The 14,587-nt window shown below is 47.7% G+C and overlaps 2 protein-coding genes across 6 annotated transcripts in view; both read left to right on the forward strand.

The window, feature by feature from the left end:
• The first annotated feature begins 396 nt into the window (after positions 1-396).
• Slc23a3 (solute carrier family 23 member 3) lies at positions 397-10,247 on the forward strand. 3 transcript variants are annotated; one of them, XM_057762792.1, is made up of 12 exons: positions 397-564; positions 682-839; positions 930-1,048; positions 1,184-1,257; positions 1,656-1,837; positions 2,155-2,278; positions 2,910-3,024; positions 5,109-5,362; positions 5,826-5,931; positions 6,169-6,333; positions 9,448-9,543; positions 9,964-10,247. In XM_057762792.1, exons 1-12 carry the CDS (start codon positions 397-399, stop codon positions 10,245-10,247), a joined length of 1,845 nt encoding a protein of 614 aa, XP_057618775.1. The 3 variants fall into 3 exon arrangements, with proteins under 3 accessions (XP_057618775.1, XP_057618776.1, XP_057618777.1); XM_057762793.1 differs by having other exon boundaries at positions 930-1,027; XM_057762794.1 differs by lacking the exon at positions 5,109-5,362 and adding an exon at positions 2,415-2,417 and having other exon boundaries at positions 930-1,027; positions 2,186-2,278; positions 2,979-3,024.
• A 535-nt stretch (positions 10,248-10,782) lies between these two features.
• The window catches only part of Nhej1 (non-homologous end joining factor 1), a 103,268-nt gene continuing 99,463 nt past the window's right edge, over positions 10,783-14,587 (forward strand). For 2 of the 3 annotated variants that reach the window (XR_009056686.1, XM_057762205.1), the window contains exon 1: positions 10,783-10,907. The gene's annotated coding sequence lies outside the window, so the exon portion shown is untranslated. The remainder of the gene's footprint in view (positions 10,908-14,587) is intronic. The other variant, XM_057762206.1, reaches the window with a different exon arrangement.

Here is a 14,587-nt window from a genome sequence, read left to right on the forward strand (position 1 = left end):
CACGTCTTGTTTGGTTGAAGAATGTGTACCTAATAGATGCTGCTGAATGCTGATGGTGAGAGGAGAGTTTGCAAAATCTAATCTCTTCAGGCTATTCTGATAGGTCTCCCCTAACCCTAACCCTCCATTTCAGAGCCTGGTAGAAGCAGGGGCATGGGTGAAAATTCTTGAGGGAGGGGTCCAGAACTCAGCTGCTAGGTTAATGGCTGATGGAACTTGCTCAAGAGCTGGGCAAAGGTGAAAGAGCCCTGTCCTGCTCCCAAGCCCTTATTTCTCTCTCCGCTTCGTTGACACTCCCACCCCCTCCCGCGACAGTCAGTGCACTCCACCCACTCTCTGACCGCTTTCTTTACTCAACTATCCCGGGGCAGCCAAGACACAATCCAGCCAGGAAGCATGAGCCGATCACCTCTCCATCCCGTTCCACTCTTAGCTGTGGGCTCGCAGGATGCCCCTGCTCCCGGGCCACCACTGCTGCCCTCTCTTCAGAATCCCTCCTCCCACTCATGGGCCTCTCGATGTGGGCCTTCCACCTGGGTCCTCAGCTGTCTTCTGGCTCTACAGGTAGGAGGTAAAGGTGCAGAAGTTGGTTGAAATTGGTATTTGGAGGGAGTCAATGAGTCACAAGAAACCTACAGATGGTTATTTCTGAAGCCTGCCCCTCTGCACTCCTCTCTCCAGCATTTCCTGGTTCTGGCATCTCTGCTCTCTGCCTCCCACCTGCTGCTGCTTCACAGCCTTCCCCCAGGGGGGCTCTCATACTCACCTGCTCAGCTTCTGGCTTCCAGTTTCTTTTCCTGTGGTGTGTCTACAGTCCTGCAAACTTGGATGGGCAGCAGGTGAGGGGAACTCCTTTGAGAGAGGGAAGAGACAAGGGAACCCTGTTGACTGCCACATTTCCAAACCTGTTGGGGCTGCCGTTCCTACAGGCTGCCTCTAGTCCAGGCTCCATCCTTAGAATTCCTTATCCCTGCACTGGTGCTGACAAACCAGAAGCCATCTCTGACCACCAAGACCCCTGGAAACGGTGAGTACAGAGTAAAGACAGGCTAGTGGCAGAAGTATGTGCTAGAGCTTGCCGGGTATTGTAGAGAGAGAGGTCTTGGGGGTCATACCAGGCATCAGCCCAGGAAAGCACTGAGTCTCTATTCCCTTTATACCTCTCTGTACCCCAAACTTTCAGCCTCCCTCTCACTGCATCTGTGTAGTTTGTCAAGCTGCCATGGCCTGGAGCTCTGGAACACTTCTCTCCGAGAGGTGAGTGCCTGGAAAAAGACAGCAGAAGGACGGGGTGATCCCAGGTGGAGACACCCGCGTTTCCATTGTGCAGACACTAATGCCACCGGGAAGGAGCAAGGCAGAAGCCTGTCCTTGGAATTCGTTAGAAATCCCAGGTTGGGGTTGGAGAGATGGCTCAGCAGTTAAGAGCACTGACTGCTCTTCCAGAGGACCCGGGTTCCATTCCCAGCACCCACATGGCAGCTAACAAATGTCTCTAACCCCAGGACCCTCACACAGACATACAAGTAGGCAAAATACCAATGCCAATGAAATAAAGTAAATAAATGATTTTAAAAAAAGAAATTCCAGACTGAAGTAAACTTGATTGAGCAGAACGTCTTCTACCCATCCTCTCCTCTCCTCTCTTCCATCAGGTGTCAGGGGCAGTGGTGGTATCCGGGCTGCTGCAGGGCACAATAGGACTTCTAGGGTTGCCTGGCCGTGTTTTTCCCTACTGTGGACCACTGGTGCTGGCACCCAGCCTGGTTGTAGCAGGGCTCTCTGCCCACAAGGAGGTGGCCCAGTTCTGTTCCGCCCACTGGGGCCTGGCCTTGCTGTAAGTGAGTCCTGACAGGTGTGAGATGGTACCCAATGGGTGTGCAGACTTGGGGAGGACAGACAGAGCTTCTGCCTTATTAGATTCCATAGCCACCTGGGCAGGGATAGCAGGTTTTAGATTTGGGATCCAAGCCTTTCCTTTAATTCCCTCGGTCTCTCTGATATTCATAGTCCCATGCTATGGTACCTCAGTACCTCCCTACCCCTCCATGAGCAGCTTCTTCCCTGGGACGTCCTGTGATACTCTGCTCCCCGGCATTGCCATCCTTCAGGGTTCTGATGCTTCTGACCCACAGAGCTCCTTCTCTTTCCTAGACTCATCCTGCTCATGGTGATCTGTTCTCAGCACCTGGGTTCCTGCCAGGTATCCCTGTGCTCCTGGAGGCCAGCTTCAACTTCCTCAACTCACATCTATATTCCTGTCTTCCGACTCCTTTCGGTACGTGGGGGCTCTGGGCAGATGGAGCGAGAAGGGCTAACTGATGCACATAGCCAGGTGAGGTGGCACACACCGGTGATTCCACGCTGGGCAGGGGGAGGCAGAAGGACTCAGGAGTTCAAGTTCTGCTATATAGGAAGTTTTAGCCCAGCCTCAAATACATGGACAATAAACATAAGACATTGCTGCTCTTCTGGAGGACCCCAGTTTGGCTCCCAGCACATATGTGGGTGGCTCATGACTGCATGTAACTCCTGCTCCAGAAGCCAAGTCCCTCGTATGGCCTTTAAGCCTGCACCTCAAACAAATAAAATAGCTGAACCAAGCATGATGGTGCACGCCTTTAATTCTAGCACTTGGGAGGCAGAGGCAGGAAGATTTCTGTAAGTTTGAGGCTAGCCTGGTCTACATAGAGAGTTACAGGATAGTCAGGGCTACATAGACCCTATCTCAAAATATAAAATATATATGTGTATGTGTATATATGTATATATACACATATATATAAGACCATCAAAGTGGAAAAAGTGTGTGGGATTGACATGGAATGTTCCTTTGGTCTCCGACTTCTGAGTTTCAGAAGGTTCTGGGGGAGGAGGGAACTCTTTTCCATCTCAGTGTTGTCCTTCAGGTGCTTACCCCTGTGGCCTGTGTGTGGATCATCTCTGCCCTTCTGGGTCTGAGTGTTACCCCCCTACAGCTGTCTGACCCCACTGAGGCACCATGGTTTTGGCTGCCTCACCCAGGTAGGTTTTCTCCTATGTTCCCATTCTCTTGATCAAAATAAAGGTTTCTGTTTCTTTGAACTCACAACTTAATAGACTTCAGCCAGGTGAAATAGCACATATCTGTAATCCCAATACTTGGGAGAAGTGGAGGCAGGAGGATCAGGAATTCAAGGTCATCCACAGCTACGTGTCAAGTTTGAGGCCAGCCTGGGCTTCATGAGACCCTGTCTCAAAAAAAAAAAAAAAAAAGTCACATAAAAGATTTAATGGAACTCACCTCTCACTTCTGAATTAAATCTGTATTTTCTTGGAACTCACCTCTCACTTCTGAATTAAATCTGTATTTTCTTAAAACACAGGTGGAGAAACTACCCACTTGAGGAGTTGCCCCCATTTCACTGCAGGTGTATTATTTGGGTCAGTGTCAGGAGACATTATACCATATACACTTACTCTCCATCCCTCTGCTTACTCTTGAGATCGCTGACCAATTAGCAAGTTTACATTATCAGCCCCCGTGGACATTTCTGTTGGTAACTGTAGAGTTATTGCCTTGGAGTCAGCCTATGTGAAATTTTGTCATTCATGTTTATTTGTCATAATGGTAGGGGCCCATCAGTTTAGAACCTTGTGCATACTTGCATGCTCAGCAAGGGCTTTACACTGAACTCCACATCAGCCCCCTTCATTAACAGCTTAATAATGGCCTGTTCAGCACATGGTAGGCATAGTGATGAATACAGGAGTAATAATGTCTGCTTCATGGAGCTGGCAATATATATATTGTAAATATATATTTAAGTAAATCTAAAATTATCATTGTAAATTTAACTAGGATTTGTAGTAAGAGAAAATTTGATACTATTAAAGGGGTTGAGAGAACTTTTTTTTGTTATTGTTTTTTGTTTTGTTGTTGTTGTTGTTTAGATTTTTTTCTTTTTAGAAGTGTTCTTTTTAGGTCAGGCAGTGGTGACACACACCTTTAACCTCAGCACTTAGGAGGCAGATGCAGGCGGATCTCTGTGAGTGCAAAGCCAACCTAGTCTACAAGAGCTAGTTCCAGGACAGGCTCCAAAGCTGTACAGAGAAACCCTGTCTTGGAAAAAAAATGTGTTCTTTTTAAATATATTTTAAATTATTTCTTGACATGTTTCATACATGTATACAATACATCTTGATCATATCCAGCCTTTTTTCCCACTGCCTCCAACATATCCCCATCCCATCTTCATGTCCTTCAGAAAAATGATTCACTGAGTCTGATTAGTGCTGCCTGTCTGTGCATGGGTGTGGAGCCATCTGCTGGAGCAAGGGCAACCTACTAAGGTCCACACCTCTGAAGAAAAAGGACTGCCCCTTCCCCGGCAGCTATCACCTAGCTCCTCAGCCGGGGTGAAGCCTCATGAACTTTTACCGCACTCTTGCTTCCATGTTTGGGTCTCGAGTGGCTTGTTCTTGTACGGGTCTTGTGCAGGTAGCGGTAGCCGCTGTGAGCTCATGAGTGCAATCGTCATGTCATGTCCAGAAGAGAGCATCTCACAGCACTTCTCCCCATGCCCCAATTCTTATATCCTCCCCTTTTTTGAGATAGGATCTCATGTAGTCTAAATTGACCTTGAACTTGCCTTGTAGTCAAGGATGGCCTTAAACTCCCTGTACTTTGTGTGTGTTGTAATTACGGGGATGCATCACCACACTTGAATGTGGTGGGAGAAATAACCCTTGAAGAAGTGAGATGAGATGTAAGAGGTGGGGAGAGTAGGCGCTAGCTGGACAGGATACAGGAGACAGTAGGTAAACAGGACTCAGGAGTGTACTAGGTAAACAGCATATGAAAGGGCCCTGTGGTTGCCAGGAACACAGCAAGTCCAGTCCCTAAAACAAAGCTAATGTGTTTGAAGTAAGGTGGAATGTGATAAGGAATGAGACTAGGAACAGAACTGAGAGTCTGAGATCAAGGATGACCTCGTAGATCATAGTGAAGAGAAGGTCTTTAGAGTTCAGTGGTTTTGCCCAACAGTATTATCTTGTGGTACAGGCATTTAGAGGCAGAGGGATGCTCCAGGCTTGAGTCTGTAGATGACTCCTTCCTTCTTCCTCAGGTGAGTGGGATTGGCCCTTATTGACACCCAGGGCCCTGGCTGCAGGCATCTCCATGGCTTTGGCAGCCTCCACCAGTTCCTTGGGTTGCTATGCCCTGTGTGGCCAGCTGTTGCATTTGTCTCCTCCACCACCACACGCCTGCAGTCGAGGGCTGAGCCTGGAGGGGCTGGGCAGTGTGCTGGCAGGGCTGCTGGGGAGCCCCCTGGGCACTGCATCCAGCTTCCCTAACGTAGGCACAGTGAGTCTTTTCCAGGTACGTGGATCTGAGACAGGACTGAGGGGACTGGAGGTACAAGGGCAGGAGCTCATACTGATAGACTTTCAGCTGGGCCAGCTCTCAGTCAGGCAGTTCACTGAGGGAGGTGCCTAGAAGTACAAAATGCTATGAATGTAGAGAAACAGGAAATCTGTGTATCAGGTGAATTGGGAACTCTGCCAAGGCTCATTACAGTTGAAGAATGAGTCAGAGAAAACCCTGCTCTCTTGGGGACTTCATAAAAAGGAAGTATATAGCATAGTTTGAGGGTAGTAAACAGTGTCATGAAAGCAGTGGTGTATGGACTGAGCAAAGGCGGTACCTTTGGGTAGAATGGCTGGGATGCTTAGGAGGGTCACATTTAAGCTGGGATATGAAGGCTGGAATGAAGTGGGCCAAGCAAAGATCTCGTACAGTCCAAGGAGTCGACTGTGTTCTCTAGTGTCTCTTCTTCATGCAGACTGGTTCGCGGCAAGTAGCCCACCTGGTGGGGCTATTCTGCGTGGGTCTTGGGCTCTCCCCAAGGCTGGCTCAGTTATTCATCAACATCCCACTGCCCGTGCTTGGTGAGTGAATAGATGCAAAGAGAGGTATCAGAATACTATTTGGCCCAACCAGCTGGCTAAGCTGTGCCCTTTCTTTCTAAATAGCTTCTCTGAATGGATATGGACATATGCTCTTGTTTTCTCAGCCCAACTGAGTTTCTTGATGAATCACAAACAAGCCTAGTGGTTATTTTTCCCCATTACAAACCCTGAGCTTTGCCCTCTTCCTACCACTGTGTTTTCTTCTGTATGAGGCAGGTGGGGTACTGGGAGTGACCCAGGCTGTAGTTCTGTCTGCTGGCTTCTCCAGCTTCCACCTGGCTGACATTGACTCTGGGCGAAATGTCTTCATTGTGGGCTTCTCCATCTTTATGGCCTTGCTTCTGCCAAGGTGGCTCTGGGAAGCCCCAGAGTTCAACACAGGTAGGTGGGGTGAAGAAGAAAAAGGAGTGGGATTGAGGCTTTAGATCAGTGGTTCTCAGCCTGTAGGTCATGGCTCCTTTCGGGGTCGAATGACCCCCAATGACCATAGTGGTTGCCTAAGACCATCAGAAAGCACAGATATTTGCTGGGCGGTGGTGGCGCTCGCCTTTAATCCCAGCACTCGGGAGGCAGAGGCAGGCAGATCTCTGTGAGTTTGAGGCCAGCCTGGTCTACAAGAGCTAGTTCCAGGACAGGCTCCAAAGCTACAGAGAACAACAACAACAAAAAAAACACAGATATTTACATTATGACAGTGGCAAAATTACAGTTATGAAGTAACAATGAAAATAATTTATGGGCCAGGTGATGGTGATGCACGCCTTCAATCCCAGCACTTGGGAGGCAGAGGCAAGCAAATCACTGTGAGTTTTAGGCCAGTCTGGTCTACAAAGCAAGTTCCAGGACAGGCTCCAAAGCTACAGAGAAACCTTGTCTCAAAAAAACAAAAACAAACAAAGAAATAAGATTTATGTTGGGAGTCAGCACAACATGAGGGTCACAGCATTAGGAAGGTTGGAGCCACTGCTTTAGGCTCTCTGAATTTTTGTTCTCACAATGAGATTTTGTATATACTTCATCCATTTATTTGACAAACATTCATTGAGCACTATGCTCCTGCTTTTGTGCTCTTGAGTCTTGGTTTATTTCTGTTGTTGTGGTAAAACAATCAGATCGAAGGCAACTCAGGAGCAGGGGAAGGCTTATTCCAGGCCACATTCCATCCTGGAGGGAAGCCATGGCAGGAACTCAAGGCAAAATCTTTAAGGCAGGTCTGCTTGCTAATCTACATAGCGTTACCTCCAAACAAGGAACTCACTTCACGGCCAGTACCATGGAGAATGCTGTCTTATGCTCAGCTAACTTCTTCTTTTTTTTTTTTTTTTTTTTTTTTTTTGGTTTTTCGAGACAGGGTTTCTCTGTGGTTTTGGAGCCTGTCCTGGAACTAGCTCTTGTAGACCAGGCTGGTCTCGAACTCACAGAGATCCGCCTGCCTCTGCCTCCCGAGTGCTGGGATTAAAGGCGTGCGCCACCACCGCCCGGCTTCAGCTAACTTCTTATACAGTCTAAGACCACCTGTCTAGGGATGGTACTGCCTATGGTGGGCCAGGCCCTACTAAACTAATCACCAGTCAAGACAATTCTCCCACAGACTTCCTCACAAACCAATCTAATCTAGGCAATTCCTCAGCTGGGACTCTCCTCTCAGGTGACTCTAGGCAGTAACAAGTTGACAGTTCAGGCTGGCCAGTTACAAAACTCCTCCCCTCAAACAAAATTTTTTTTTTTTTTTTGATTTTTCGAGACAGGGTTTCTCTGAAGTTTTTGGTGCCCGTTCTGGAACTAGCTCTTGTAGACCAGGCTGGTCTCGAACTCACAGAGATCCGCCTGCCTCTGCCTCCCGAGTGCTGGGATTAAAGGCGTGCGCCACCACCGCCCGGCTTCAAACAAAATTTTTAAAGAAAGCTAACTAGGTCAAGACACAAAAGAGCTTCTGGGGATTTGTTCAGGGGCATGACAAGAAGGTTAAGACAAGAGCTGAGAGGAGGGCCTGACAGACCATGCCTTAAACCCCGGCTGGTGGGACCTCTGCGAGTTTGAGGCCAGTAGTCTGCACAGTGGGTTTCAGCCTGGTCAGGGGTACACAGAGTGGCCCAGAGAAAAACAAAAGCAAAGGACCCATGGCTCTCAATGGCAAGAGTAGCTTCTGTCTGAGGTGATTCAGTGGAACCGAATTGGTCTTTGAGGGTGGAAAAACTTAAACCTATTTGGTAAAGGCCATTTCTCTGTGTGAGAGACAAGGTCTCCTTTTGGAAACTTGTCTGGCTTCAAACTCTTGGCAATCCTCCTGCTTCAGACTCCCAAGTGACAAGATTATGATGTCAACCACAGGGATAGCTGATAAGGTCATTCTTGGGTCACATTTCCACCATCCACAAAGATAAAGGATAGGATTATGAGACAGAAGTAGCGTATCCTGAGAGCCACAAACAGTGTGGGTTATCCAGAGCCGTGGTTTTCAAGTTTTGTTCCATGTGGAAGATTGAGCCATGTCTGGAGACTTTTTTTTCTGATGTCACAAAATGGGAGAAAGAGGATTGTTTTTTGTTTGTTTGCTTGTTTTGAGACAGAGTTTTTCTGTGTAACCACCCAGGATGTCTTGGAACTTGATTTGTAGACCAGACTGGCCTCGAACTCAGAGTCTTCTTGCCTCTGCCTCCTGAGTGCTGGAATTAAAGGCATGCGCTACTACATCCAGTGAGCGCATTCGGTGCTTAGAGAGGTTGGTAGACATCCTTTAATGCACTGGACATCTCCTCATAGCAAAATTACCCGGCCCAAAGTGTTGTAGGACTGAAGCGTTGAGGCTCAGGCTAGAGCACCAAAGGTCAGAAGTGGAAGAGACAGGGCTTTTTAATCCCAAACTGTCCAGAGAAAGGGAGCCTTGAACAACAGGAATCCAGAGGGTATGTGGGTGCTTAGAAAATATGGTGTTGTCGGGCGGTGGTGGTGCACGCTTTTAATCCCAGCACTCAAGAGGCAGAGGCAGGCGGATCTCTGTGAGTTCGAGATCAGCCTGGTCTACAAGAACTAGTTCCAGGACAGGCTCCAAAACCACAGAGAAACCCTGTCTCGAAAAACCAAAAAAAAAAAAAAAAGAAAATATGGTGTTGTCGGGCGGTGGTGGTGCACGCCTTTAATTCCAGCACTCAAGAGGCAGAGGCAGGCGGATCTCTGTGAGTTCGAGATCAGCCTGGTCTACAAGAACTAGTTCCAGGACAGGCTCCAGAACTACAGCGAAACCCTGTCTCGAAACAACAAGAACAACAACAAAAACAAACAAAAGCAAAAAAAGAAAACACAGTGTTAAGAGGAATCCTATGGGAAGGGCCTGAGTGTGGGAAAGGGAGTTTGTAGCAGGACACTGTAGTGGGATGGAATGATGGCTTAGTTAAACCTGTCCCTGGTCCAAGACTTAATTTAGGTCTGAAAGGGAAGACACATTGCCTAGGTCAGTATCAGTTACCTTCCTGCCTGGCCCCCAATCCTTTGTAGGCTGGAGCCCCTTGGATATGTTCCTGCGTTCTTTGCTGGCAGAACCCATTTTTCTAGCGGGTCTTTTGGGCTTTCTTCTAGAAAACACCATTTCTGGTAAGTTGGGACCAGGGTTGGGTAATGACCAGTCCAGCCCCTCCTTTTACTTATTTTTTTCCGAGACAAGGTTTCTCTGAATAACATCCGTAGCTGTCCTGGAACTCACTCTGTAGACCAGGCCAGCTTCAAATTCACAGAGATCCACCTGTCTCTGCCTCCCGAGTGCTAGGATTAAAGTTGTGTGCCACCATGCCTGGCTTACTTATTTTTAAAGATTTATTTTCATTTTAAATTATGTGTATGTCTGTGCATCTGTGGGTATACGCATATGAATGCACATCCTCCCAGATGCAGAGATACAGTTGTAAGCCGTCTGATATCGGAGTTGGGACTCGGAACTTGGGTCCTTTGTAAGAATAGTAACCAGCTCTTAACAGCTGAGCTATCCCTCCAGCCTGACCAAACCCTCTTTTGCAGGTACACGGATTGAGCGAGGCCTAGGTCAACGGCTGCCAACTTCTTTCACTGCCCAAGAAACTCAGAAGTCCAGGGAGAAGGCTGCTCAAGAGTATGGGCTTCCTTTACCCATCACAAACCTGTGTTCCCACATCCCACAGCCTCTCCATTGCCTCTGTCCAATGCCTGAAGACTCTGAGGATGAGGAAGGAGGGCCCTCTAAAACAGGAGAGATGGCCGACTTGTTGCCTATCTCTGAGGAGACATACCCCGCAGCTAGCAGAGAAGGGGTTAGGTCCCAGTAATAACCACGAGCACCATTTTTTGTCTTTATTAGTCTAACAGTAAATCCCAATTTGCTGGAGTCTCACCTGCGAGGCAATACTTTCTCCCAGTGAGAAGGTGTTTGTGGCCCATCGAGATGCGCGTTTCCCAATAGAATGGGATTCCTTTCCTTCTCTTAGTCAGGCTAACGTATTCAGAAGCAGGGGCCATGGGTTTAATGGGTCATTAAGCGAATAAATTTTTTTTTTTTTTTTTTTGCCTGTGAACTGCCAATGCCGCTTGAATGTACTAGCATTCAATTATATTGAGTGCTTCCCACGACCAAGGCCTTGCACCTGCAGTTATGACAGGGTCCCTGCATTTAAGATTTAAATTAGTAATTAAAATGTGCAGCAGGAGATAGTCTATAATAAAAATGTAAATAATGAAGAAGGGGGCAAAGAGGAAGTAATATTTCGTTTCGACTGGAAAGGAATTAGGAAAGCAGCAGAGCTGCGAGTAGTCTTGACAAGTGAGGTTTCGGGTCCCCGCCCGCCACAGGTCTTGGCTCCGCCCCGTATCCCAAGACTCCACCTTCTCGAGTGTGTGTGGGGGGGGTGGCCTCTACCCTAGGCCTTCTGGTTTGCGCACGAGGGCAGGCCCGGCCGTGAGGAGGGTGGGAGCTCCCGCAGCCGTTGACGGTAGGTGGGGTCGGTTTCGAGTCGGCGCCGAGATCTGGGTCCGGCTGGATGCCGAAAAGCGGAGAGGAACTTTCACAGTGACCCCCTACCCGGGTGCTTTTTCCCAGAAGGGACCGCGCGCATCCCGGGCTTTGGGGCAGGCCTCCAGGAGTGGGCGGTCCTGCGCGTGCGCAGTCCGCCTTCGGCCTCAGTCTTCGCGGGTGGCGGATGAGGCTCCTCCTTAGCTGGACTGTATTTCGGCCCTACCCCCTTTGGGGTCCTGAGCCGTATCTGCGTGCAGCCGATGCTTTAAAAATGAGAGACGGGCGAACGAAGGCCCTGCGGGAGTGGTGGATGGACGCTGTAAGGCGCTCCCGGGGAGGCCTCTGGCTGCAGGGCCTAAGGTTTGCCCTCTTTGGTGACACAGGGCGTGTCCCCACCGGCTCGGCTGTTGGGTCTTGCTGCCCTCTGCAGGGTGTTGTAGGAACTATCGTGAGAAGACTCCAAGGCCGAGTGACATAACTTCGGGCAACTTCACTTTCTTACTCTTTTTTTTTTTATATTTTATTTATTTATTTGTTATGTATACAATGTTGTCTGTGTGTATGCCCAGGCCAGCAGAGGGCACCAGACCCCATTACAGATGGTTGTGAGCCACCATGTGGTTGCTGGGAATTGAACTCAGGACCTTTGGAAGAGCAGGCAATGCTCTTAACCACTGAGCCATCTCTCCAGCCCCCCCCCCCCCACTTTCTTACTCTTGACCAATTAACCCGGTGAAGTTGGTTAACGTAGTCTTTGAAGACCAACTTGTTCTGGGGAAAGTAAAACCCAGAGAACTTAGATTCCTTCTCCCTCCAAGCTGGCGACGCTCTCAGGCTCCCATTCGTTCCACCATTGAGAGGCTCTTGGTATGTTGCTCTCCAAATCAAGATCCTCCTGCCTCAGCTTCCAGTGTGCTAGGATCACAGGCATGCCTCTTCATGCCTAACTCACCGAGTTACGCTTACCTCAGTCCAGGCTGAGTGGTAGGAGCAGCCAGCCTGGGTCTGGTGCTGAATGTTTTACACATTTTTATAGGGCCAGCTGTCCCTGACCACATTAAACAACTTCCTTCCATTCAGACAAAACATCAACTTGTGGGTTTTGACCTTCGAGACTTAAGGAAGGACCAGTTAGGCCAATAAACTCAATTTTGGTGACTTTTAGAGTGCATGCCAGGATGTGCCTATAAGGGAAATTAGAGGGTTTGGCGACTTCATTTGTCTTTCTAATTTTTTCCAATGTCAACTCTTGCCCAGTGAAGACTCTTTAATCATTTCGAGACCAGCCTTCCCTGTTGGAACAGCACGTGATGGAAATGCCCATCTCTGCCCAGACGGTTTCAAGGCTGCTGGAAATAACCACCATCTAGGCAGTCACGTGTCACTCGAAATGGCCATATGCTTTTGAGAATTGTTATTAGGCCATCTCATCACTGTGCAGATATCACACAGTGCACATACTTGAACCAAGATGGCAGTAATGTCACTAGGTCTGTAAGAAGTCCTTCTGATTATATACATTTATATACCACTAGTTAATTACAGTCCAAATTAAGGATTGCCATGAGACAGAGCTTTGAAACCCAGGAAGATGATGGCTTAGACTGAGTTAGAAATGACAATCAGATTTAAACAGGAAGTTCATTATTTTTTTTGTAGTTTAAGTTTTCACCTCCTGGCACTTCCCTTCATTTTATATTTATAGATGAAAATAATGAAGGAAGTTACCTTATCTCCACAGGAAAAATCAGTTCTGTCAGACAGACTTAGTTATCACAAATTTAACTAGTTTAAGGATACAACATTTTGTCAATGATTTTATTTTTATGTGCATTGGTATTTTTCCTGCATGTATGTCTGTGGGAGGATGTCAGGTCACTGGGAGCTGAATTAGACAGTTGTGAGCTCCCATGTGGGTGCTCGGAATCGAACCCCGGACCTCTGGAAGATCAGCCAGTGCTCTTAACCACTGGACCATCTTGCCAGACCACAGCATCCTTTATTGAGGTAGAAATGTTGGTCTCTAGGAGTTCCAAGCTCTGCAGAAGGCATGTTGGTGATGTGGGGTTGTGCCCAGTTAGTGAGGTGGGACTGTCATTTCCTCTGTGGTGTGAAGTGTGCTGTCTGCTCTTTTGCTGAAAGGGCCTGGAACATTTCTCTTGCTCCTTCTAACCCTTGGTGTGCCACTGTGTGTCTGTCACGACGCTGTCATGACTGTCGGCACGTTGCTAATGTGATGGAGGTTGTGGGTGCCTTCCATAACAACTGTAGAGGATTAACTTGAACAGACTCTGAGTAAGGGCTTCTATCATACACAAGGGAGAGTGTGATCAAAGTACATTATATATGCATGAAATTGTGAGAGGGTAACTAAAGTAAAAGTTCAAAATGAACCCCTGTTTTAGGGATTTTTTTTGGGGGGGATAGGGTTTCATGTAGTCCAGGCTGACCTTGAACTCACTGTGGAGGTTGAACTTTTGTTTGTTTGAAAAATTTAAAATTTCATTTATTTTTAAATTTTATTTGTTCACTTCATATTCTCTTATGGGGTGAGGATGTATGTACATGTGTGTCACATGTACATGTAAAGGTCAGAAGACAATCTCGGAGGTGGTCCTCAGGCACCTCCTACTGTTTGTGTGAGATAGAGTCTCAGCCTAGAGCTTTGGTAAGGAGGCCTGAGTGCAGCTGCCCCCTTCTTGGCTTCTCCTGGGACTACAAGTACATACCACCCCAGCAGGCTTTTATGTAGGCAAGCGCTGCACCTGTAGAGTCATCTCCCAGCCCAACCTTTGTTCTCTCACCTTCTTCTCCCCAGTACTGGGATTATAGGTGCACATCACCAAGTCTGCTTTAGGATTTTATGTTTGCTTCCAGATTTCATGTGTTTTGTATTCTTTCTTTCTTTTTTTATTATTAAAATTATAGCATGGGTGGTGGTGGCACATGCCTTTAATCCCAGCATTCGGGAGGTAGAGGCAGGCAGATCTTTGAGTTCAAGGCCAGTCTGGTTTACAAGGTGAATTCCAGGACAGCAGGGCTAAGTGGAGAAACCTTGTCTTGAAAAACAAAACAAAGGAAATATAGCACTTATTTCTGCCCCCGTGAAGGTCAGAGGACAGCTCATGGGGAATAATTCTCTTCTCCACCACTGGAATCCTAGGAATCCAGCCCAGCTCATCAGGCTTGCCACAGCGCCCTTTGCTACCGACCCATACTTTGCTTTTAGCAACCAAATAATTTAAATGTCCTGACCCTCACATTTAGGATTTAAGTTTTATTTATTTGGCATTTTGAGACAGGGATCCTCTGTGTGGCCCTGGCTGCCTGGAACCCACTATAGACCATGCTGGCACCACACTTGGAGAGCCACCTGTCTCTGCCTCCCAGGTGCTATAATTAGAGGCGCGGGCCACCACCACCCTGACAATTTTTTTTTCAAGACAAGAATCATTCTTTTCCTTCTAAAAGTTCTGGGAAAGATAGCATTGACACATATGGGATTCAAGTAAAGATTCAATAGGATTGGCTTGGGTTCCTGTAACCAATAGGATTGGCCTGCTTGTTATTGTGGTTTTTGTCCTGCCCAGTTCCCCACAACTGTTTAGCCCCAAAGAAAATCACACAAAGGTCTCTATAAGTTATAAAACTGATTGG

This window comes from Chionomys nivalis, chromosome 2, assembly GCF_950005125.1.
Source record: "Chionomys nivalis chromosome 2, mChiNiv1.1, whole genome shotgun sequence".
Lineage (NCBI taxonomy): Eukaryota > Metazoa > Chordata > Mammalia > Rodentia > Cricetidae > Chionomys > Chionomys nivalis.